This window comes from Triturus cristatus, chromosome 2_2 (assembly GCF_964204655.1).
Source record: "Triturus cristatus chromosome 2_2, aTriCri1.1, whole genome shotgun sequence".
NCBI classification, from domain to species: domain Eukaryota; kingdom Metazoa; phylum Chordata; class Amphibia; order Caudata; family Salamandridae; genus Triturus; species Triturus cristatus.
This window is the reverse complement of record NC_140582.1, coordinates 651,857,689-651,882,160: the sequence shown is the minus strand read 5'-3', so window position 1 is coordinate 651,882,160 and position 24,472 is coordinate 651,857,689. Positions and strand designations below refer to the sequence as shown.

Here is a 24,472-nt window from a genome sequence, read left to right as displayed (position 1 = left end):
GATTAGGAAGAATCAGTTTTCACTATGGTGTTCATTAGCTTGCCCAGTGAAAGGCAGCTGAAAGTCGTGTGATTTTCCACTCTTATTTAATGAAAGACTTTTACTGCATGTTTTGGATTTAATTATGGGGCGCGTTTTTGTTGTGCACTTTACACTTTACTTTTTCGGAGTGATCCTAGTGATAAGACTTTTGAACTATTTAGTTCTGTTCATGCTGCTGAAACAGCTCACTGAGTTATTGTGCCCATTACCAAAACCTATCTCTAACCCATAGGCCAATGTTTAAATCCCAGAAGCAATAATTTACCTTGTCATGCTCTGCTGATGATAAAATGCGAACCACTGAGCCATGTTACAGGTACTTTTTTTGTTAATGTTCTTTACTACTTTAAACACCATAAGTAAGATAGGCTATTTAAAGTCTAAATTGTGACCAACTTTTTTTCCATCCATTTGATAATAATTTGAGCCATTCTCTTGTGTGGATATTGGTACCACGATGACACATGGAGATTAAGAATATCTTAAACCAGGGAGACGGCAGAGTGAGTTAAGCATTCGCAGCTGAGATCTGGTATGTCCTGCAGGTCTCGAATTTTAATCTCAGCAGGACAGACTTCACAATTTACTGTTCTGACGGCCAAAAATGCAGTATCATGAGCAATTGCTACTACTTTGGAAACGTCAAACTGCAGTATACGAGCTATGTAAATTATTATTCATCTATCTGAAAAAGCGAGGTGTAGTTATAGCGACGTTAATGTTATGTTAAAACGTGTATGATGCTTTCTTGGCAGTACAATCTCTTGTGTGATATAAAACACGGTGCTATAAGGCAAATCTGTATTATGAGGGACAGGTTACATCACTCAGGAGGGGCACTAGAAAATGTTTGCTACTGTGGGGGGCTCGTATTGCGGCTCAACTTTGGTGCAGCAATCTGTGGAAAAACATGCAATCCTGCCACATGGGAATTCAGAAGAGCCAGGTAATACGAGAAGGTACACAAATTCAAAATGAGAACATCAATGAAGTACTGAATTGAAAAGTGTGCATGCTCTTCGTACATTCAATAAAACAGTGTTCAGAGGGGGGGGGGGGGGCAACACCTTTGCTTTAACATTGAAAGACAATCGTGAACAATTTTAGAATGGTTTCCTTCTGCCGAAATGTAAAGGCTAATTTACAGTAATTCGGTTGAAAACGACAAATATCGGTCCTTCACAGACTACGTCCCTCCATTCTAAACCAGATCTACTCGTTGTAACGTGATCGCCCTTAAAGCAACCCAACGTCAGCTCCTCTGCAGAGGAGGCCTCGGTGTGAATTGGGAGATGAAGGGATGCTGCTTTTAAAGGCCGTGTTGATGGTCAACCGCAATGATGGGCTGGTGTACCATTCACAGTGGCAACGAGCTGTGTGCTGTGAGGAGCAGGTAGAAAGGCATTGCCCTAAATTGTCAAACATAGTTTACTTGAGACGAAAAATCAAAAGTGGGGCGTTAGAAGACACCAATGACAACACCGCTACAGCAGTAATTCGACTTGTCTTGGTGATTTGTAACTGGAATAACCCAAGACAGTAAAGATGCTCTGGGCTTAAAGAGACATCTAAAACACGCTCCAGAGACGGAGGCTTTGAAACTATCACGTTTAACCCTTCCTGCTTTCATAACAATTAGCCAATATATGAATTACACGGACCTAGAGTGCAGATGTATGCTAGGAATGTGCACTGAAGTAAGTATTTTTTAACAAGAAGGGCCACACACGCAGTACATGTGTTGCATTGTTAAGATATCACCGCTGCCCTGATTTGAGTCTCCGATAGCGCCAGAACCCAGGAGATGCTTTTGATCAGTAAGCATTGGTGCTTCAGAAACGCTGTGGAAGTACATGCTAATGTGTGACAGAAAAGTAGGGTGGGAGATAAATTACGCTCCGCTGGCAGAGTTTTGGCCACTCTGCGTTACACGTGTAACGCGGAGTTCCGGATAAATTCCTTCAACCACCGCGTGGTGGGGTTTTTCTTGTGCACGGCTCACTAACGGCACAAAGGAGAATTGGCGTCCACTAGCACGAATTTCAGGTACTAGAAGGGCACCCAACGAGATTTTCTCAACGCGTGCGGTCGCAACCACTTACGATGAGAAAGCTGCTGTTTGAGTAGAAAATCTACTCGAGTGGCAGCAAAACCAACTCGAGAAGCAGCACCCTCTGGCGCGCCGCCTAGTGCCGTTTGTGCCAATTTCCCGCTATTCATGGAACTTTGCAGAATCTCGCACAGTTTTCAAATAAATACGCAGAATTCCGCAGAGTGAAACTCTGTGAGCTCCGCCCACCCCTAGAGGCGGGGCAAAGTCAGGGAGTGGTAATCTATTCAGAGTGCTACTCATGGCCAGTAATATTTACAGGAACAGTGGTGAATACAATCCTGAGCAGATCAAACACCAATGAGAACTCCGTTGGGATTTGTAACTTTTACTCCAAGGTTAAAAAAAAAAAACATGGATACAACGTCAAACACTCAGCTCCTTAAGTGTCTGAAAAAAGCATCTGCAGTACTTTGCACTCACAAACAACCCTGATGCATTGAACAACAGGCTGATTAATTATAACACAAAACAATGTACAATCAAATTAAAAAGGCAGCAGGTGCTCCATGTGTGAGAGCAAAGAGCTTGAAGCAAACGTAAAGATCTGATTGCTACTTCAAAGATTTAGTGTTAGGCACATTCATGACGACAAGGCACGACTAATGGCTTTTACAGTGGTTGTTTGTTGCATAGGACAACTAAGCAACAACTATGGATTTGTTGTATATAACACAAAGTGCTTCAGCTCTGAATTGGTGAGACTGTGAAATAATTATAACGAGTCTCTTTGAAGCTACATCAGACAGTGAAGGGTGGGGGTACTGCTGCAGAGTTAAGATTTATTTTTCGGGGGAGGAGCCTAGCGCGCAACCAAGATGGCCGCGTAGGTGCGAGGCTCCCGAGGACCTCCGCAACCTCCTACATTTATCCTGTATTCATCCTGCCTCGGTTGAGGGGACTGTGTTGGTGAGCCTGAGCTGAGGTGGTACCCGTTTCTCGTTCTCAAATCGGACCTCGGGTGCCGGAGTGAGCACCGATTGAAGTTTGCGGCCTTCTTCTCGCCGGACCCCGGATTTGCGCTGGGGGGTGACCTAGTGGCAAAGTGAACAACAACGGCGGGCTGGGCCTGGCGGGTCGCGTACCCCGCACTTTCGCTTTCACTTTCGCACCCCCTCGCCTTCTCTGCGAGTGAGATCGCGGAGCTCTTTGCGTTGGTGTGGCCTCGCTGGGGGACCCTGCCTGCCTGCCGGCTGTGACCCACCCCGCCGATCTGTGGTGGCCCCCCCCGGAGCTCGTGGCCCCGATTGCCTGCCCTCTACGGCGTCGCTGGTGCGAGTGTGAAAACTGTGGCGATGGCCACGAAACAAGATGGAGATCGATCAAAGACCAAGTCGACCCGGCGTGGCGCCGTACATCAGGCCAACATCATGGACTGCTAAACCCTCCAGAGGGGATCTCCTGGCGGACCACACAAGTCCTCTGAGGGCCCTTCTGATGCCCCGGACTTGCCCACGGATCTGACTCTGCAAGACGTCATGGGCGCCATTGCCGAGATGAAGGCCTCGGTGGGCCAGCGGTTCGATACCCTGGCACATAAGATCGACGCGGTCCTCGTGGATGTTGGCCTGGTGAGGGCTGATCTCTCTAAGACCAACGACCGGGTTGATTCTTTGGCCCAAACCGCATCGGGCCTCACGACTGAGGTGGCGGCCCTACAAACGGAGGTGCGCCGACTTCGTCAGGCGAGTGCACTTATGGATCGGCGCCTTGAGGATTCCGAGAGTCGGGCCCGGAGGAACAACATCCGCATCATCGGGGTACCCGAGGGACGGGAGGAAGCGGCGGCGGATCTATTTGTGGAAGACCTGATCGCTACCCATCTCCAGCCTCGGGGACTGAGTAAATTTTTTGCCGTGGAGAGGGCTCACAGAGTTCCCGGGGGAAGGCCGAAGGTCGGAGCCCCTCCGCGACCTCTCATTGCCCGGATTTTTAACTTTCGGGACAGGGACGCGATCTTGCAAGCCTCCAGACTGCAAGGGCCGATTAAGCTGGAAAATATGGAGGTGAACTTTTACCCTGATTTTACCCAAGCGGTCCAAAAGCAGAGACTGAGCTTCCTGGGCGTCAAGCGGTCCCGAAGCGGCCGGGGACTGGCTGGATACTCTGTCTGGGGATCGTGATCGAGATGGCGGGGGGGGGCGGCGGGAGGAGACAGCCCACTGGATCGGGACTGAGGGGTTGATATTGGTCCTCACTCTGGACGACTATGATGCCACTTTCGACCAAGCTTCTGTCTTTGTTCTTTCCTCTCCCATGGAGGTTGGGTGGGGTCTGGAAGGGGTACTCTTTCCTCCTCTAGGGGGTCTAGCTAGTTTCAGTATATAGGGGCGACAGGCACACTGCAAGTTGGGGGGGCTGTCCGGGCTCGTGCAGGGGTGCAGGGAGGGGGGAGTTTTGTTGGGGCGGGTGGGTTGGGGTGGGGTGTTGTTCGTTTACACCACAAGGCAAATGTATCATTGTGTTATCTCTAAAGTGCTCTCTGGGGGACGAGTGATGGCTTCTGTTTATGATGGGGGGTAGGGGACTGAGTTTGTTGTCCTGGAATGTTAATGGACTGGGGGACAGGATAAAACGAGGTGTGGTCCTGCAGTTCTTGAAGCGAATTTCGACCGATATAGTTTTTCTGCAGGAGACACACCTCATTGGCAACTCCTTTCGTGCTATGAATCGACGGGGCTACCGCCTTGTGGCCCATTCGGGCTTCACGTCTGGTTCAAGGGGTGTGGGCGTTATGGTTAAGAACTCGCTCCCGTTGGAGATTGATGAGGTGCTCCATGATGACAGGGGACGTTACACGGTTTTGGTGGGCAGAATGGAGGGCAGAGTGGTTGTTTTTGTGTCAGTATATATCCCGCCGGGGCTGCAGACGACCACCTTTGCGGACCTGGGGCGCCTCCTCCTTGGCCTTCCGGAGGGGATTCTAGTGGTGGGGGGGGATTTCAATGCTGTGGTTTCCGGAACGGTGGACCGTCACCCCCCTAGGGATCTCCCCCGGGCCCAGGCGTGGTTGCCTGGCCTCTTGGATACCTTGGGGCTGGTGGATTGTTGGCGTTTGAAACATCCCACGCAGCTACAGTACACCTTCCATTCCGGGGCTCATGGTAGTCTCTCACGGCTAGATTATGTCCTGGTTCCGGCGGCTCATGTGGGGAGGGTGGGAGAGGTGAGCCATTTAGCACGGGGTATCTCGGACCACTCCCCGCTCTTGTTGCGCTTTGATATTCTTCCGAGGGGAGAGGGTAGGGTGGCCCCAATTAATCCCTGGTACCTGCGTGACCCCACCATTCGCGCGGAGCTGGTTAAATCCCTTAAGCGCTACTTTGACGAGAATGTGGGGTCTGTGTCGTCGGCGGTCTCACTGTGGGAGGCGTTCAAAACGGTACTCCGGGGAGAGGCCCTGTCCCTTATTTCCCACTCCCGGAGGCGCGAGCAGGAGGAGGTGACCCGTGTTGAAGCTGAGATAACCGAGTTGGAGGGTGATCTAGAATATGGGGTGACGGATGATAAATTACATGTTCTCCGACTCAAGCAAGCGGCCTATAAGGCCCTCGTCACGGAGGCGGCCAGGGGCCTCAGTAGAGAGCAACAGGGGAGACTGTACGATGTGGGTGATAAGGCTGGTAAATTGATTGCGTGGCTGGACAAAAAGGAGAGAGCGAGTCGAGTTGTCCCTTTGATTGAGAAACAGAATGGTGTGTGTGTCACTGAACCGGAAGAAATTGTTTCTTGCTTTGCAGACTATTTCCGTGGGGTGTATTCCCCGGTGTCCTCCCGCTCTGAAGAGGATTCCCATGCCCTGCTCAGAGATATCGCGCTGCCTTCCCTTTCGGAGGAGGACAGAGTGTCGTTGGACGCCGCTCCAACTTCTGAAGAAATTGCCCTCGCCATACGCTCGGTCGCTTCCGGCAAGGCCATGGGTCCTAATGGTCTTCCCATCGAGTTGTATAAACTGCGACCAGATACGCTGGCACCACATCTCCGTGCTATGTTCCTTGCGGCCCACTCGACGGGTTCCCTCCCGCTAGACCAGCGTCTGGCTACAATTGTGGTTATCCACAAGGAGGGGAGGCCGCGGGACCGAGTTACATCCTATCGGCCCATTTCGTTATTGAATGCGGAGCCCAAAATTCTTGCCAAGGTGTTGGCCAATCGGCTGGTCGGCGTAGTGTGTGACTTGATTCACCAGGATCAGTCCGGCTTCATCCCCCATCGCAACACAGCGCTTAACCTGCGGCGTTTGCATGGGGTGCTCGCACGTGTCCCGTACATACGGGAGCCGGCCATCTTGGCGTCCTTGGACGCCACTATGGCGTTTGACACACTGGAATGGCCATATATTTGGGCGACGCTCGCGAAATTTGGGTTTGGCCCTGGGTTTATCAGTTGGGTTAAATTTTTGTACTCTGGCCCGCTGGCACAGGTGGTCGTGAACGGTAGAGTATCGGCTCCGTTCGAGCTGGGCAGAGGCACGCGGCAGGGTTGCCCGTTATCGCCGCTCCTTTTCGCGCTCGCCTTGGAGCCCCTGGCGGAGTGGCTGCGGTGGGAACCTTCTATTCGTGGTCTCCGCTGGACCCCCGAGTATGAGGACCGCGTATCTCTATACGCTGACGATATTCTCCTGTACCTGGCTTCCCCACGTAACTCACTGATAGTACTGGTTGATGTATTGCATTCATTTGGTCTTAACTCCGGCCTTGTCATCAACTGGGCTAAATCGTGCGTCTATGTTCTCTCTGGGGAGGATCCTATCCTTCCGCGGGGCTGTCCTATCCAGATCGCCCCGCGGGGATTTCGGTACCTGGGTGTCTTCATTACCCTGGATGCGGAGGCCCGATATAGTCAGAACTTGCTTCCCCCCCCTCCAGCGCCTGAAGGAGGATGTCGCACGTTGGAGGCGCTTGCCGCTCTCGCCGCTCGGCCAGGCGGCATTGTTTAAGATGATGTCGCTGCCGCGTTTCCTGTACGCTCTGCAGAACACAATGGACGTCGTCCCGGCGCGCTACTTCCGCGAAGTGGAGAGTTTGCAGCGCCGCCTGTTCTGGGAGGGGAGACCGCGTATCGCCCTGGCGAAGCTGACGCTTATTGGGCCTCCCAGCTGGCTGCGATTAATCCCGGCATGTACGGGCCCGCTCTAAACCCGGCCTTTGAAATGGATAAGATGTTACTGCCGGGTGGTGATTATAACCGAGCGCTTTACTCCAGCTCGCTCGACGCACGTCTGACGGGCCCCACGCATGTCATGGTACGAGTGTGGCACGCGGCTAATGTAGCGATGGGGTGGAAAGATCGTTTGACCCGGGCGTCGCCACTATACGCATCTGAGCAGTTGGGCACCCTGTGGACTTCGAAGGGCTTCGAGAGGTGGGACATGATAGGCATCAGCAGGGTGGGTGATCTCTGGACTAGGGGGGGATTCAAAACATTCGAGATGCTGCAGACGGAATTCCAGTTGCAGGACAGGGAGTACTTTCGGTATATGCAGATCCGTCATGCGCTAGGCTCCGTCTTCCCGGATGTTGCCTCCATCCCGGAGTATTCCCCTCTGGAGGACAGAGTGCTAGATGGACATGTACCGGAAAGCACGATTTCACTAATCTATAAAAAACTTATTAATGACCGCGCGGGATTGCTAACTAGCCTTCGTGAGGCATGGGTTGCCGATGGATTGGAGCTGGACGACGAGGACTGGGTCTCTGCGGTGGCCTCCCCGAAAGAGGTGGCCATACCGGCCCGCCTTCGCTTCGTCCAGCTCAAGATACTCCATAGGGTCTACGTCACGGGGCCAAGGCTATTGCGTATGGGCTATGCTGTGGACGGGCTGTGTAAGCGTGGGTGTGGTTCTTTGGGGACCTTTCTTCATATTTTGTGGGACTGCCCGGAGGTGGAGCGATTCTGGCGTGGTGTGCATGAGGTCCTGCGGGTGGTTACGCGTGTGTCGCTGCTGCCTGAAGCGAGGAGATGCCTTCTGAATGTGTGGGAACCAACCGACTACTCGGCGCCACAGACGTGGTGGGTGACTCTGGGATATATGGTGGCCAAACGCGTCATTGCCCAACTGTGGGGTTCCCAGAGGTCGCCGACCGTCTCGGCCTGGAAGGACAACATGGACTGGTGCATGTTTCGGGAAAAGGTGGTGTATGTTGCGAGAGGTAAGCCTGGGACATGGGTGAAAGTATGGGGCCCCTGGAACGCCTACCGCGGGGGAATCTGTACCCCGCCGTTATTGCCCGATCCGTCTCTGGCCCCGTCCCCTTAGCCGGTTTATCGCCCCGGTACCGGGCACTGAGTCCACCTAGTCCCTGTCCTGACCTTTTCCCCCCCCTTGATACTCCTATGGATTGGTAGGGTCCCCCTTCTAGGGGAGCACATGTTGCTGTTTCCGATTGTGGGTTGCCTTGTGGATTTGTTTCCTGTTGTTATTTATATCAAAAAGAAACCGTTATATGGGGTCCGGATGGTGTGGCTATCAACGCTGCTAACTCCTGTGCATTTCCCTTTGCCGCAGCATGCGCGCTATTGTTTGTACCATATGCTCCTTCTGTTTGCTAGCGGCCGGCCTGAAGGTTGTAGGCCCATCTTTGTATATTTTTTGAATTTTGTAATAAACGGTTTCAAAAAAAAAAAAAAAAAAAAAAAAGATTTCTTTTTCACCCTGAGTGTAAGGGCAAACATGGAGAGCCTGATAGGGACCGTCTCAGCACCTGCTTTAAGAATTGCTGAGCACCGGCAGGATCCGGCTCACTTAAAGCCCTGCATCCGTACCGACTGCGCGCGAAAGGGCAGTCCTGAAACGTCAGCGAAGCAAAGGCGGGAGGGCGTTGGGAATCCAAAGAAGAGTTAGGTTAATGGTAATTTACAATATAATTAAGTGGGCCTCTCCTAAATTCTGCACGTCTAAGATATACAATGTGTTAGAACATTACAAGCACACGCGTGTTTGAGAACTGTGAACGACCAGCACAATAGTGCAAGTATTGCGTGCATCAAGCAACAGCACAGAAAGAGTGGTCTGGTGATAAGAGAAACACTTCTTCAATGCAAACAGGACTCAAAACAACGAGTTACTAGTCCCAAATGGGTGGGCGGAGCCGGTTTTCTAATCATTGTACAGCACAGGAACTAGAAGTGACGTTGAACATTCTGAGTGTGCAGGGAAGACATCTTTACAGCAGGCTTAACTCTTCGCGTTACTATGGCTTTCTCGATGTCCCGCTCAGACACCCTTTAATCATTGTGCAATTCAGTCCGTGTGTGTCTGTGCTTATGCAATGCTTTCTTTTGTAATCTCTGCACAGCAATTCTCTTAGAATGAATACAAAATTATTAAGCAGGCTCAGCTGCTCGTAGGTGCCAGGTAACTAACACTGACTAATCAGACCATGGCATATAAAAGTACTGTATCTTAAGGTGTTACCATAACATGAGGAATAAATAGTTTGTTGCAAGAAATAGCACTACGAAAGAAGGGCAAGACTGCGATGTTCTTTAGAGTTTATCTAGCATTTCCGGTTGACCAGAGTCATTTAGTCTGCACAGCATATATCCCTGCCAGGAAAATACTGATGAATATTCTCATCCAGGCACTAAGGGGTCAACTGGTGCATACTTCTAAGTCAAACTGCAGTGTCAGCAGGTGCACAGCTTTTAAAAGGAACCACTGAGGTAAGTTCTGTTTGGCAGATATGCAGCCCACAGAACAGACTTTGGCTACCAATTTGGAAGGCCTTGAAATACAATGCCAAAGTGAGTGTTTGCGAGCTATGCATACAGTACATTGCAGTTCTGAATGGCAGGCAGCAGTGCTTGGTAAATGTGTACAGAGATGCCCATGTTGCCTGACAGATGTCCAGGACAGGTATTCCGCATTCTAACGCAGTGGTCACAGTCTTGGCTCTGGGGGAATGAGCACGCAAGCCTTCAGGTGGTTGCTTGTTGGCCAATGTGTAGCAGATCTTTATGCAGAGTACTATCCATATTGAGATGGTCCGTTTCTGCACAGACTTCTCTTTCTTGGTCCCTACATACACTACGATGAGTTAATCGTCCTCCCGAAACTCTTTTGTGCGCTCAAGGTAGAACGACAATGCTGTTTTTGGGTCCAGATGGTGGAGTCCCTTCTCTTCTTTGGAAGGGTGAGGCAGAGCAAAGAAGGTAGGGAGGTTGGAAAGGAGTTACAACCTTCGGAAGGAAGGAGGCATGTTTTTGGAGTATCAGATTGTCTGGATAGAAGGTGGTGGTGGTAAAGGGAGGGTGCGAAGAAAGTGCCTACAATTCGCTGACCCTCCTGGACGATGTAATGCCCACTAGAAAAGCAGTCTCCAAGCTTTAAAAAATCTACTTGCCATCACTGACGGCCTAGATGGCACACGCGCAGAGAAGTTATTCCTCACGACAGCGTTAATGGTAGCGAAGGGAGACATTGCTGCGGCCTGGAAACAACCGCAGCCGCCTAGCTTGGCCAAATGGAGCACCGGAGTGGACTGGTGTGCGGCGCAGGAACGGACTCTCTACCAGGCAAGGGGTTGCCACAAGAATTACCGCAAGGTCTGGGGGAAATGGTTGGGCAATGTATTATGAACAGGCTGTTCGGGGGGGAGGGGCCTGATGGAGGGTTTCGGGGGGGGCGGGGATGTGGCGTGTTCTCATGCTGTATTGTTGTAAGCTGATGGATCGACAGGCTCAAGGTTTTTATGTTGTATCACTCAAAACAATAAAAACTTGTTTATAAAAAAAAAAAAATCGACTTGCCCTCTCGCAATGGTGAGTCAGATTTTAACAGGTCGAGCTATTTTTAGCACTCACTGGTCCGTTCTGGCGTGTGAACATAATCTGGAAAGAAACAGGCGTTCTGTTCAGTCAGAAAGTGAATGAGCAATAAAGATGGCTCTAAATCTTGTTTTTATCTTGACCCTTTTGCTGTCTATTCAAGGATGCTGCTTGGAAAATTGAGTTTATTTTTCTTTCTCTTACTACAGTTAGAGGTTTTTGTCAAGTGAGCTGTCTGACAATCATTGTGAAACAAAATGCTGTCAGTTTTTATCTAACACACACCATTTAGATAGCTTGGTAAATGAACAGTACAAACATTTAAAAATGTATCAGGAACTAGAAAATCAAATTTTTTTGTAATTGAGAATTGTGACGCAAAGATTTAAATAGGAGCGAAACAAATCAAAACACTTTACTTGGTGATGTGCAAATGACAACTATTAACAGAAACTCGATTTCCAAACGTTGTTTGTACACGATATAGTTTTATCAGTAAAACCGCATGTCAGTGGGAAATTTTGTAGTCATTACAATGTAAAAACTGCTGACTGCAAATGGGGTGCTACCACTTCATGTGTTAGTTATGTATTTAATAAAAGTGATAGCTTTTAAACACGCTTTGAGAAACATGCCTGCCCCCGTCCTGATGACAATGCTGTTAAGGAACTAAGAGGCAAGTCGGGGTCATGTGTATCCTATATGTGACTAGATTTGTATTACATATGGAGCAGAAGTTTAGTCTATAAAATGAAACAATTTTTTTTTTGTACAGCAGATATGCTGAACTCGCATATTTGAAGATGCTCTCATATGTGATAATGAAGAAAAGGGGGGTTCGGTGAATTTAAATATTTGTCCAGGATCACATCCTCTGTAACCAGTTTATGGGTCAAGAGCATTACAATTAGGTCGAGTAGATTATTTAAGTCACTATACCTGCAGGTCTTGTGACATTTTTATGATTTTTCAAGGCTGGGACTTGATGGTCAATAACCCGAAGAGGGCAATTGTGCAGTGGTTCAAAGAGTGTATATATTAAAAAAGTAAGGACAAGGTTTATGTCCCACTGGGGCATGATGAATGGCCTGGGAGGAAACATATGAGGCAAACCTTTGCGGAACGTAGCCACTACAGGTGACTTGAACAAAGAAGGTTGGTCCGGCAACATCACGGATGTTGAGATGGTCGATAAGTAGCCTTTAACAGTGCTCAGAGCAGAGCCCTGCTGAGCCAAGGATATAACAAACAGAAGAACCTGAGAAAGGGGTTCAGAAAGAGAATTGAAGTCCCTACATGCATACCATATGTTTAACTCTGTAGCAGCAGGCGTATACCGAGTTGCTGGAGGGAGGTCTGGCTGGCAGAATAACATCACAGACTTTGGAAGGTCGAAAGCTGTCAACTGTTGCTGTTCAATCTCCATGCATGAAAGTAAAGGGTGCTCAGGTTCAGGTGCAGGATCCTCTCCTGTTGCTGCGGCAGAAGATCCTCTCCAAAAATCAGCCTTATCAGGGGACTAATGATCATGCTCAACAGCTCAGGATGCCAGACTCTCCGGGCCCAATCTGGAGCCACAAGAATGACTGTCCCAGTCGTTCCTGATCTTCTTGAGAACTCTGGGCAGGAATGGTATTGGCAGAAAGGTGTACAGGAGGCCAGAGCAAGACAAAAAGCGTCTCAGAGCGACAGTCGCCTTAGAAATTCCAGCACGTAAAATTGTGGACATTGCACGTTCTTGGCAGTGGCAAACAAATCTAGCCAAGGCTCTCCCCACTCTTGAAAGAGACCTTGAACTACCTCCAGATGGGGATGCAGTTTGTGATCCGCCAGGCATCGTCAACTGAATTTGCCTACTCTGATGTTCAGAGAGCACGCCAAGTGTAGAACCATCAGAGAAATGCCCTGATGTTCCAGTGATTTCCAGAGATGAAGAGCCTCTAGAAAAGGAGTCCACAACCCTACTCGCCCTGTTTGTTTCAGTACCATATGGTGGTGATATTGTCCCTGAACACCTGCACCAGCCTTCCATTGATCGAAGGAAAAAAGGCTGTCAATGCCAAACGGATTGCCCAAAGCTTCAACAGGTTGATGTGAAACCTGGACTCCGCCAGAGACCAGAGTCCTCATATTGCAAAGTCACCCAAATAGCCGCCCAATCCTAGAAGTGACGCGTCTGTCACTACAGTCAGCTCTGGTTGCGGGAGGGAGAGGTGTCTGCCAGTGAACCAATTGCGGTTTGATAGCCACCACTGCAGATCCCTCCGAGATATGGACCATGTCGGAGAGATTCCCCTGATGCTGTGCCAACTGAAACTTCAGGTCCCACTGCAGAGCCCACATATGCCAATGGGCACGTGTTAGAAGCAGGATGCAGGAGGCCTATCAGGGTAATTCTCCCAGAAATCCAGGCCAGAGACTGACACATTGGTATCAAACCCTGAATATCCTGGACTAGCTGCTCAGGAGTATAGTCCAGAACCTGTACGAGGTCTGGAACAGCTCTGATGAAAGGGAGCACCTACGAAGAAGTCAGTTCTGACTTCGGCATATTGATGGTATACCCCAGCGTGTGGCAGAATGTTCGCCGTAGTCTGGAGGTGGGAAGCGACTGCTTGTGGCGAGCCCGCCTTCAACAGTCAATCGTCGAGGTAGGGAAAGACTGGGACCTCTGGCCTCCGCAGATGAGCTGCAACCACTGCCATCAGCTTGGTGAACACCAGAGGGGCAATGGTAAAGCTGAAGAGGAGCATGGCAAACTGCAGGTGGTCTAGGAAATATGCATCCTGCAAGTCCAACACTACCTTCCAGTCTCCAAGGTCCAGGGCAAACAGGACTTGAGTGAGAGAGCATTTTAAATTTCTCCTTTTTCAGGAAGAGATCGAGAAGGTGCAGGTCTAGGATAGGATAAAGGCCTCTGTCCTTTTTGGGCACCAGAAGTGAGCGGGAATAGCAATCATGACCTACTTTTGATGCCGGCATCCTCTCAATGGCACCATTGGCCAAGAGAGCCAGCACTTCCTGACGGAGCAAGGAGAGGTGGTCCTCCATCAGCTGGTGTAAGTGGGTGGCATGGGTGGAGGGGTGGTCACAAAGGGGATGGAATATCCCTTTTGGAAAATCTGTAAAACCCAACGACCTGATACTAGTGACATCCAGTGATGAAGGTGATGGCATATACTGCTCCCCACTGAATGCTCATGATGGTAGGAGGGCAAACTAAAGGGGCTTGGAGGTTGTGGCTGCAGGGGGTTGAGGGGGTGCCCAACCTCTGGCTACCTGTCCCATTTGGTTTATGGGACCCACGTCTATGGGGCCAATGTCCGCAGCCATGAACAGCTGGGGAGCCTGTTGGTAGAGGTGTCTAGGAAAGTATAGACATGGCTGGGAACCCCTTCCGTGGCCTCAAAAGAGGCAGAAGGCATATGGGGGTTGACAAGGGGCCATGGAGAACCCAAGGACCTGGTCGAGTAATGCTATCCTTAAAGCGCTCCAGTGTTGAGTCCGCCGTCTCTCTAAAAATATGAGAACCATCAAAGTGTATGTCCATATGCGAGGATTGGACATCCCCTGAAAAGCTAGTGGTTCTCAGCCAAGCGTACCGCTGAAGGACCACCGAAAAGATGAAATCGCTCTGCCCAATGAGTCTGCTGTGTCCAGTCCACATTGTATGGTGAACTTTGCTTAGCCTCTTCGGTCAACAATAGCCTGGGAGAATATGGCTTGGGCCTGATCTGAGACCATAGGCAGGCCTTGTGTGACTGAATCCCAGATCGTATGGGAATATCAGTCCAAAAGGCACGCGATATTCACCAACTGCCGGGCAAGGCTAACAGAAGAAAACATCCTCCTCTTAAAGGGATCCAGCCTCTAGGATTTCTTATCCAGTAGAGTAGTAGGGAATGCCCCAGGGTTGACACTAGAGGTGGAGGCTTGGACAACCAAGCTCTCTGAGCTGGTATGCTGGTAAGGAAACTTGGGTCCCCAGGAGTGGGGTGATGGTGGCAAGCAATTCTATGCACAGAATATTTTGTGCAGGGCTAGGACCATGCCCCAAGCAGTACATCGGTAACTGCTTCATTAAAGGGGAGCAAGGGGTTGGAAGGGGCAACCCCAGGCTGAAGCCCATCAATCAAGACCTTCATTTTGAATGCCACTGAGGGCAAATGAAGGTCCAATACCTCAGCCGCTCTACAGACCAACTTAGTGAATGAGGCACCCTCCTCTGTAGCTACTGTAGGGGGAGAGACCACGCCAGTGTTCGGTGAGGTATTTAAGCCACTGGCATCCTCTAGTTCCTCATGTCAGTTATTCTCAGTATCTTCTAGGAGATGCTGGTATCCCTAATGGTCCTCAGACCCCTCCCATTCATCTCCCTCTCCAGGCCTGTTGAATGGAAAATGCACTGGCTCCCACCTGGAGGGCATGGTCCCGGTTTGCGCCGCAGCCTGTGTCCGATGGCGTCCGTCTGCTCCATGTCGGAGTAAGGAACGAGATTGGGGATGGTGTCCCTGTGGGGGATTGGTGGCAACGGGGGCGTCAGCACTGGAGCAGGCACTGAGGAAGGTCTTGGTCTTGCAGGCGGCTCCTCTCCGGACCCAGCACCGGATCCGACTGGCATTGAGGGCAAACCCACTGGTGAGGATCCAGTGGCAGGCCCTACCTAGCTGCGGGGCCCCAAGGCACTTCTGAGGGGCCTGGCCACCCAAATAATAGGTGCATGGCCTCATAAAATTCTTTCAGCTGGCAGGGGATCGCGCCAACTCAACTAAAGTGATAGAAGAGAGGAGCGGATCCAGACTCAGGGTCCGCCGAAGTGCATTGCCTGGAGTGTCAATGCTCCAGCACCCTTTCCGAAGTCTTGGACAGGTGCTGCAAAGTCGAAGATCTTTTAGACTTTTAAGATTTCATTTTGCAGTGGGACTTACCCGGCAATTTCAAATGATATGATGACCACCAGGTGCTGCTTTGTGAGCCACCCCACGGCTTTCCACACTATCGAGATCTTAAGCATCGCTGGTTCGTCTGACATCGGGCGGCAAGGATACTGAGGGGACTCTCCCTCACCCTTTCAGATGCATGGCGCAGCAGTTCTCGCAGGCCGTGGAGGCCTGGTCCCTCTCCAAGCACCACAGACAAAGAAAGTGTGTGTTTGTCATAAACAGCTGCCTGTGACAGGCACCACATGGTTTGAAACCAGCAGGTTTCTTTGGAGCCACACTGTCACACGAGGAGAGGAAATGGTAAACAGACATAATATCGAATTCAAAATATCGATAGGACAGAATATCGAGTTTTTAATATAGAATGGACAGAATATCGAATTGCCAAAATATAGTGGTGAAGAATATCGAAAATCAGGTAAGAAATAAAATATCGATTTAAATAATATAGAAGTAAGTAATATCGACAGTCATAATATAGTTGTTAAAAATATCGTTTTTTTTATAGTGTTTTAAGTGTTAGTATATGTGTTAATAGTATGTATAAATTTTGGAATGTATGTTTGAATATTTTTAAAATAATGAATTGTATGTTATTTAATTTTTGTGTAATTTAATTCCGTAGCGGGTTGTGGGTTTATAGGGGATTAGGGTGGGAAGTAATTTAGTTATAGTACATTAAATAATAATTTTTAGGAATTATTAATTATTTTTAATTTAATTTTGCGTTTTACTTCTGTAGCGGGTTGTGGGTTTATAGGGGAATAGGGTGGGAAGTAATTTAATTGTTATCAGGTAATTATTAACTGGTTTTGAAAATTAATTGGTTGTTGATTAATTATTAATTGGTAAATAATTAGTATTAATTGGTAATTAATTAGTATTAATTGGTAATTAATTAGTATTAATTGTTTAATTGATAATTATGTTAATTGTATTAATTTATTATTTGTAGCGGGTTGTGGGTTTATAGGGGAATATGGTGGGAATTAATTTAATTGTAAATAATGAATTATTGAAATAATTTTTGTATATTGCTAATTAATTTATTCTTAATTAATTATTAATTGGTATACATTTTATTTATTAATTTTTGGTATTGAAAATTAATTGGTTGTTAATTAATTAATAGGTTATTAATAAAAAACATTGGTATTTATAATAAATTAATTATTAAATATTGTGTGATTGGTAATTAATTTTAATATTTTTTATTTGGTATTCATAATTTATTTATTTTTAATAAAATATTAAATTATTATTTTCCCTACTATTGCACTCTGGAGTGGGAATAGTAATTTTTACCCCTATGCTATCCAAAGCTTTCCCTACTATTGCACTCACTGGAGTGGGAATAATAATTTTTACCCCTATGGTATCCAACGCTTACCCTAGAGTTGCACTCACTGGAGTGGGAATAGTAAATTTTACCCTCCCGCTATCCAACGCTTTCCCTACTGTTGCACTCTCTGGAGTGGGAATAGTAATTTTTACCCCTACGCTATCCAACGCTTTCCCTACTGTTGCGCTCTTTGGAGTGGGAATAGTAATTTTTACCCTCCCGCTATCCAACGCTTTCCCTACTGTTGCACTCTCTGGAGTGGGAATTGTAATTTTTACCCCTACGCCATCTGACGTTTTCCCTACTGTTGCACTCACTGGAGTGGGAGTAGTAAATTTTGCCCTCCCGCTATCCAACGCTTTCCCTACTGTTGCACTCTCTGAAGTGGGAATAGTAATTTTTACCCCTACGCTATCCAACGCTTTCCCTACTGTTACACTCTCTGGAGTGGGAATAGCAAATTTTACCCTCCCGCTATCCAACGCTTTCCCTACTGTTGCACTCTTTGGAGTGGGAATAGTAATTTTTACCCCTACGCTATCCAATGCTTTCCCTACTGTTGTACTCACTGGAGTGGGAATAGTAAATTTTACCCTCCCGCTATCCAACGCTTTCCCTACTGTTGCACTCTCTGGAGTGTGAATATTAATTTTTACCCCTACGCTATCCAATGCTTTCCCTATTATTACACTGTCTGGAGTGGGAATACTAATTTTTACCCTCCCGCTATCCAACGCTTTCCCTACTGTTGCACTCTCTGGAGTGGGAATAGTAATGTTTACCCTCCCGCTATCCAACGTTTTCCCTACTATTGCACTTACTGGAGTGCTAATAGTAAATTTTACCCGCCCGCTATCCTATGCAAAAAATATTGCATTTTTTAAATCAATATATAACGTTAATATATATGTATTATTTATTTTTTTACTTACATTAATTATTTATTAATTTTAAAGTAATTTAAGTATTTTTAAGTATGTTTCAGTTAATTATATGTTTTATTTAATTAATTTTACATAAATTTTAAGACATTTAAAAAAATTCGATATTGTGACTAACTATATTTTTTACAACGATATTTAGGATTCTATATTTTTGTACTTACCTGTTTGGAGATAGGGCTTCGATATTTTGGCATTCTATATTTTTCCTTCGATATTTTGGCAATTCGATATTCTTCTTCTCGATATTTCGTCAGTGATCCGAGAAAATATCTTGAAAAAAGTTTGACAAAAAGTCGAGAACAAAAAAACAGTCAAAAAGCGACTGTGGGTTGCTCTTTACAGGTGAGGGCTATCTGGCACGGAAGGGAAAGAACTGACGTCAGCGTGCCTATATAGACGCCACGCATGTAATTTCTGATGCGGACAACGCCGAGCTGAATGACACCATCTCCTTGTGTGCAGGGGTACCGCTCGAAAACATCCGGATCCAGTTTAACAACTTGGGAATATTCTAAAATAAGGAATCTGCAGCTAGAAGTCTCTACCAGATAGGCAGGGACAAATTATACCTCTAGAAGTGTCCTTGAGATCAGGGGTTTAGAAGGGAGCTTAATAAAGAGAACAAAGCTTTGTCACATGAACAGTCTTGGGAATTCCATGAAGGATGTCTGTCTGTGGGCTCTTGGTTTTCTGCCTGGTGAGAAGGGTTCAGACATTAAAGGATCCTTTGAGTCTTGGTTGGAGAAGCATTATGGTCTGGCACAGGATGGTTCCCACACTTGAACCATTAGCTGTGTATGCATCGAACAAGCAAGGTTCAGCCCTGGAAGGGACAGAAAGGGTCTAGGATTGCTCTCAGCCTGAAAGATGAGTCAGCTCGACATGAGGTTGTGTGTAGGGTAAAGAATAAAGGGAGGGTACTAGACCAGGACTCAGCAATTTTGATATTCCTTGAGATGTGTAGCACCAAGGAAAAACATAACAAAAAAGTTTCACTCTGGTCATGGCTCAGTAAGACAGTGTCTTTACTGAGGATGGGAAACAACCTTTACATCGCGGTGATTACACCGCAATGCCATTACAACGGGTTACCACGCAATGCCATTACTACGCAAGTCATTACATCGACTTGCAGTAGATGGCACGCTAACATAAGGAATAGTAGAGTTTATACTACTCCAACACCTTCCCTACTGTTGCGTAGGCTGGAGTTGGAATAGTAAATTATACATTCCTAGTGTTAGCGCGCCGTCTACTGCAAGTCGATGTAATGACTTGCGTAGTAATGGCATTGCGTGGTAACAATGCGGTCGTTGTAACAACCGCGTTGTGAAGGCACGCAATATAATTACTTGCTTAGTAACGAGTCATATTCCTGAGGATTTGTCTTCTATATTTGTTTTGTGGTTCTCTCACATGGGACAAATTGCACTGTTGTTGGAAGTCTATGTCAAGTCTTGGTAGTTGCCAGCTGTGGATAAACCTTTTTATAAAGCAAAGCAAATGTGTTGACTGCTCATTTCTATTTTGATATTGCATTATTGCATGAGGTAATTTCACCTCTAATGAACAAATGTTCTGAAATGATTTGTACAGTCTGGGCTGCTACAGGAGAAGTGAACAATGAGAACACTCACTTATCTATCTATTCACCCATTCATGACACATACATTTAACTTCCCATCCATTCATACACCCACTCATACACTCATATACACGATCATTAATAAAAACCCATTCACCCTTCTATTCACTCACCCCCTTACTCAACCATTCACTCTTCTGTGGACTCAGCCATACATCCATCTGTCTATTTATGCACTCCTCAATATACCCATCTATACCTATGTATTCATGCTTGCATTTATCCATCCAATCAAACGATCACTCACACAAATTCACCAATAAATAAAGAAGAACTTTGACTAACAAAAATATTGCTGCACAGCTAAAATCAACAAGGCTTCATAAAATATACTAATGAGGGGAAAAGGGATGCCACCATAGTGGCACAGGCTGTACGGGTGTGGATATTGTGCTTCTGAAAACCAAGGCATTTAGTCTAGGGCTATCATCCTGCAAAATAGCAGTGCAGAACTACAGAGTGTGAGTGCTTCACTTCCCTTTGTCCTGCATTGGAAGATTACAAAGCAGAAAAAGTGTTTCTAGCTTAAGCAGAAAGTGTTTTTTTTAACTATCTCTCAACAAGCTCTATTCAGCCCCTGAAGCGGCTAGTGGCTCTCTTTGACGGATGCACATTTCAGGGAAATTCTTCTTCGAATGTCAGTTTCGGACAGTCCAATATTCACACCACTCTTTCAAGCCTCTGAAGCACTGCAGAAAAGACAGGCAGGCAAAATCTCTGGAAAGTTATACTAACGAGTCAACAAGCTGCTCAAAAGAGCACAACAGATGAAAGAAATAAAATCACATTACCTGTCTTTAGCTATCGGTGCTACCAGTGGTGCGTACCAGTTAATCCCCACCTCACAATGAGCATCTAGGTAAATCAGAACCTTAGAGAGAAAGTAAAAACGGAAAATGGTTTGTTTTTATCGTTAACAAATGCCAGCGATGAAATAAACCCACCCGCAAACCCACACAGACTCACACGCATGTATCTATATATATATATCAACACGCACACCGACACTGTCAGCATAAATAATAGTGATTCCCCTAAATCAGACAACACAGTAATACTTATTACATCATATAGTCAACAAGAGAAACAGTTCAGAAAGATCATCTACAAAAATTGGCCCATTATAAAAACAGACCTTACTATGTCTCAAATGGTGCCTGAATTACCTAAGATTACCTTTAGACGTGCTCCCTCTATGAGGGATGCACTTGTCAGAACAAGTCCAGAGGTCAAGGGTACATCAAACTGGTTATCTAAGAGAATGGGCTTTTTTAAATGTAGCTCATGCAGAGCTTCCAAATTTGGTAGAAATACTAGTGAGATAATTACAGCATTCGATCTCAATCCTATGAAGATCACAAAGCTGCTAACTTGTCGCACGGAATTTGCTGTCTACGTTTTAGAATGTTCATGCAAACTGAGATAAATGGGCAGCACCAAATTACAAGCTTTTAAACGCATACTACAACATTTGAGAGCTATAGTGAACTCTGATCCCAGTTACCCGGTGGCTAGACACTTCAAATATGCACATAGGAATAACTTGAAAGAACTAAGTTACTATGTCATTGATACAGTGCCTAGAATTAACACTCGATCCTAAAATGCCCAATGGTATGATTAATGGGGAAGAAATGAACTACTTTTTATAACTATACTATGTGTGTATAATGTGAACTGTATCTATATTTATTTTTTTTTTAAATATTTTTATTGAGTTTTTGCAAACAAAAAGCAACATACATTGGTATCAAGTTCAGCAGGAAATCAGCCCATCGGTAGTGCAACAAAACTGTACGGGCACATTTAATATACATAGACGCTCCATCTGTATCATACAATCGTATCCATCTCATCTGTATCTATATTTTACCTTTCTTTTAATACTCCATCTTTTATTCCATGGTTTTTAGTCCGGTTTTTAGACGGGTTTTTTCATGGGTTTTTATCTGGAGGAATCCAGTTTTTACCTTTGATCTTACCAGTCTTTTTACGGGGCAGGAGCCGGGGATATTTGTGTGGGGGGATTTTAGAAAGGTATTCCTAATTTATTGTTACTGAAGTATTTAAGACTTGTTCTTAACTATTCTTCTTCTTTTGACATTGTTTCCCTTACTTTACTGGGTTTCCCTTAATGAATGTATTGTATTTTTAGCACTTGCTAATTATCTGGGGAAACGGATATAAGTAAACGTCAGAAGGACCGTATATGTCTGACTCCTACTGGATGAAATGAAACGTACTACTTTATATACATATAAGTTGGACATCACTAGCTAATTATGGTATCTGGATGTGGTATACGGAGGGATAGCATAGCACAGGCTTCTCTGACTGATTATTTTAACAGTTAAGTTGTTTTAATAACTGGTGAATAGTTAAGATTGTAATTTTGATTTTTTGCACTTGCACTTTATTTCACATATTTATTTTGTAATTTTGCACAATGTAAGGTCCAACAAACTATCAAGAATATTTATATTCACAAGAGATGATTAGAAGTGTTTCTTCTATTTTGATGCTGTGTAAAAAAAGTGGGCAATGTGTAACAGTTTTTTTCACCATCTGCACCTATATTTATTGCGGATTGGCCCTGAGCATGTCATGTGATCAAGACAGTGTTTCACTGTCGAAACGCGTAATGCTGGGCACCGGCCATCATAAAATGCTGCTAAATTTGATGCAATAAACCGCACTTGAAACTCTATCAACACGCTGTGGTCCGTACCTGTTTCTTGGGGGATCCCGGGCTGAACAGGATTGTTAAAACATATATATCTTCTATTAAAAGCCAGAGACTGAAAGAACTAATGTGCATGCCGGATCTCAGAATCTATATAGTTCGTATTATAATGTAACCATGAGGATGAGACATTAAAATGAAGAAATATAGGTTTAGCAAGTAATTTTCAAGAGAAAGCAACTGTAGTAAGCATTAAATGACAGACCAAATATCTAGGTTCTTCACTCAATATAGTCAAAGAACAACAACTTAGTACATGCACAGCAGTTAGAATGGAGAAATGTGGAATCAAGTCTGAAACAAGCAATGGCAAAGCCAATGAGTCCAATTTGTAAAAAGGAGTAGGTAGCTATTGGCTTGGTCAATGCTTGTTTGTTTTTTGCAGAAGAATGTCTCTCCTCTGTGGATGACAGTCTATCCAAATATCTCCATGCAATTATCTAATTACATAGTTTTAGGCGACTTAAATTTACACTTGAATAATTCTTCTGACCCACAAGCCACACTTCTACTTAATAACATATCTGCTTGGAATCCGAGTCAATTTGTTAATCAACCAACACACTCTGCTGGTCATATCCTTGAACCTAAATTCTGTAATTGCCCTGTAAATATTATTGAGATTAGTACTACTGAGTGGTATGACCGAGCAATCTTTCATTTTGCCTGGAATATTGCCCGATTCCTTTAGACAGAAGACGTGTGCACCCTCCTTGCCTTATAGGAACTGATCCAAAGTCTCTAGCTGCGACATATCGTGGGTCCTTGAGTGGGGATGTTTGTCGGACACTGAGGTGGTTAACGCTTGGCTGTTGCATATGGTGAACACTAACTCCCATGAAAGAGCAAAGGTTTGATAATTGCAGCAGCAGACTCCCTTGCGCCCCATGGTTCAATGAGGAACATAGGGCCTTGTATAAGCATTGTAAAAAACTGGAAAGATCTTGGATAAAAGACTATTTTTTGAACAAGGAGTAGGGAAATGAAACAGACCCCAAAGCCGTCCCAAAGCCCACTATATATACATATTTTAATGTACTAGACACCATAAGTCTTTACCAACAAACAGCTGGTTGTTGGAGAGACCTAAAAAGAGCAGCTTTAAGCATCCTTTTGCTTTTTTTATTGAAGAGTTTTATAACAAGAAACCAATGATACAAATTAATTCATTATAAGAGAAAAAACATATCAAATGAGGGGTTTATGTACAGAAGAAAAGAAAGCTATTTAACATTTTAAGGGCATAAGGGAGAAGAAAGAAAGGGGGGAAAAGAGGGAAGGAAGGAAGGTATACATTCTAAAACTAATAAATTGCATCTTACATCGGAATAAGAAAGATAAAAACTAATCAAGCTAATATATATAGTAATAAAAAAAAAACAGTAAAAGGCAAGGAATGAGGAAAATAAACGTTCAAGTAAGTTTGAAATTTTCAGCATTTAAACGAGCGTTATCAGTTAATACTAAATGATCTAAATAAGTGGTAAGGGGTAACCAAAAGAGATCTCTATTAAGCAAAGGTTTACAAGAGGAGGCAAAAGCAATATCAAGTCGATGCATATGACAGAGGCTATTCCACCAGTGTTGAATGGAGAGTTTTGTAAGTGTTTTCCAATTTAGAGTGATGTGTTGGAAAGCAAAAGCGAGCAGGAGGTCAAAAAGACCCTTTTTATCAGGGAGAAGGTCTATGGAATCAGAGAGACTTCCAGAGAAAAGTAGGGGGATAGAATAGGGAATAGAAATATTAAATAGGCGAGACACATAGGACCAAACTTTCTCCCAAAAAGAGGAGTCTGAAGGGCAGAGGAAAAGAAGGTGAAGAAGACCGGTATTGAGGGAACCACAGGTCCAACAGTTTGTAGTAGTAGAGTGAGGGAATTTAGCAATAGAGGTGGGAGTGAGATAAAGCCTATGGTATAGAAAGAACATAGATT

At 45.7% G+C, this 24,472-nt stretch overlaps 1 protein-coding gene across 2 annotated transcripts in view; it reads right to left on the bottom strand.

Annotated features, from left to right (window-relative positions):
• Positions 1–24,472, bottom strand: part of GALNT7 (polypeptide N-acetylgalactosaminyltransferase 7) — a 577,925-nt gene that overhangs the window by 129,753 nt on the left and 423,700 nt on the right. For both annotated transcript variants that reach the window (XM_085641835.1, XM_085641834.1), the window contains exon 5: positions 20,587–20,666. In XM_085641835.1, coding sequence (XP_085497961.1) covers positions 20,587–20,666 — 80 coding nt within the window. The remainder of the gene's footprint in view (positions 1–20,586; positions 20,667–24,472) is intronic.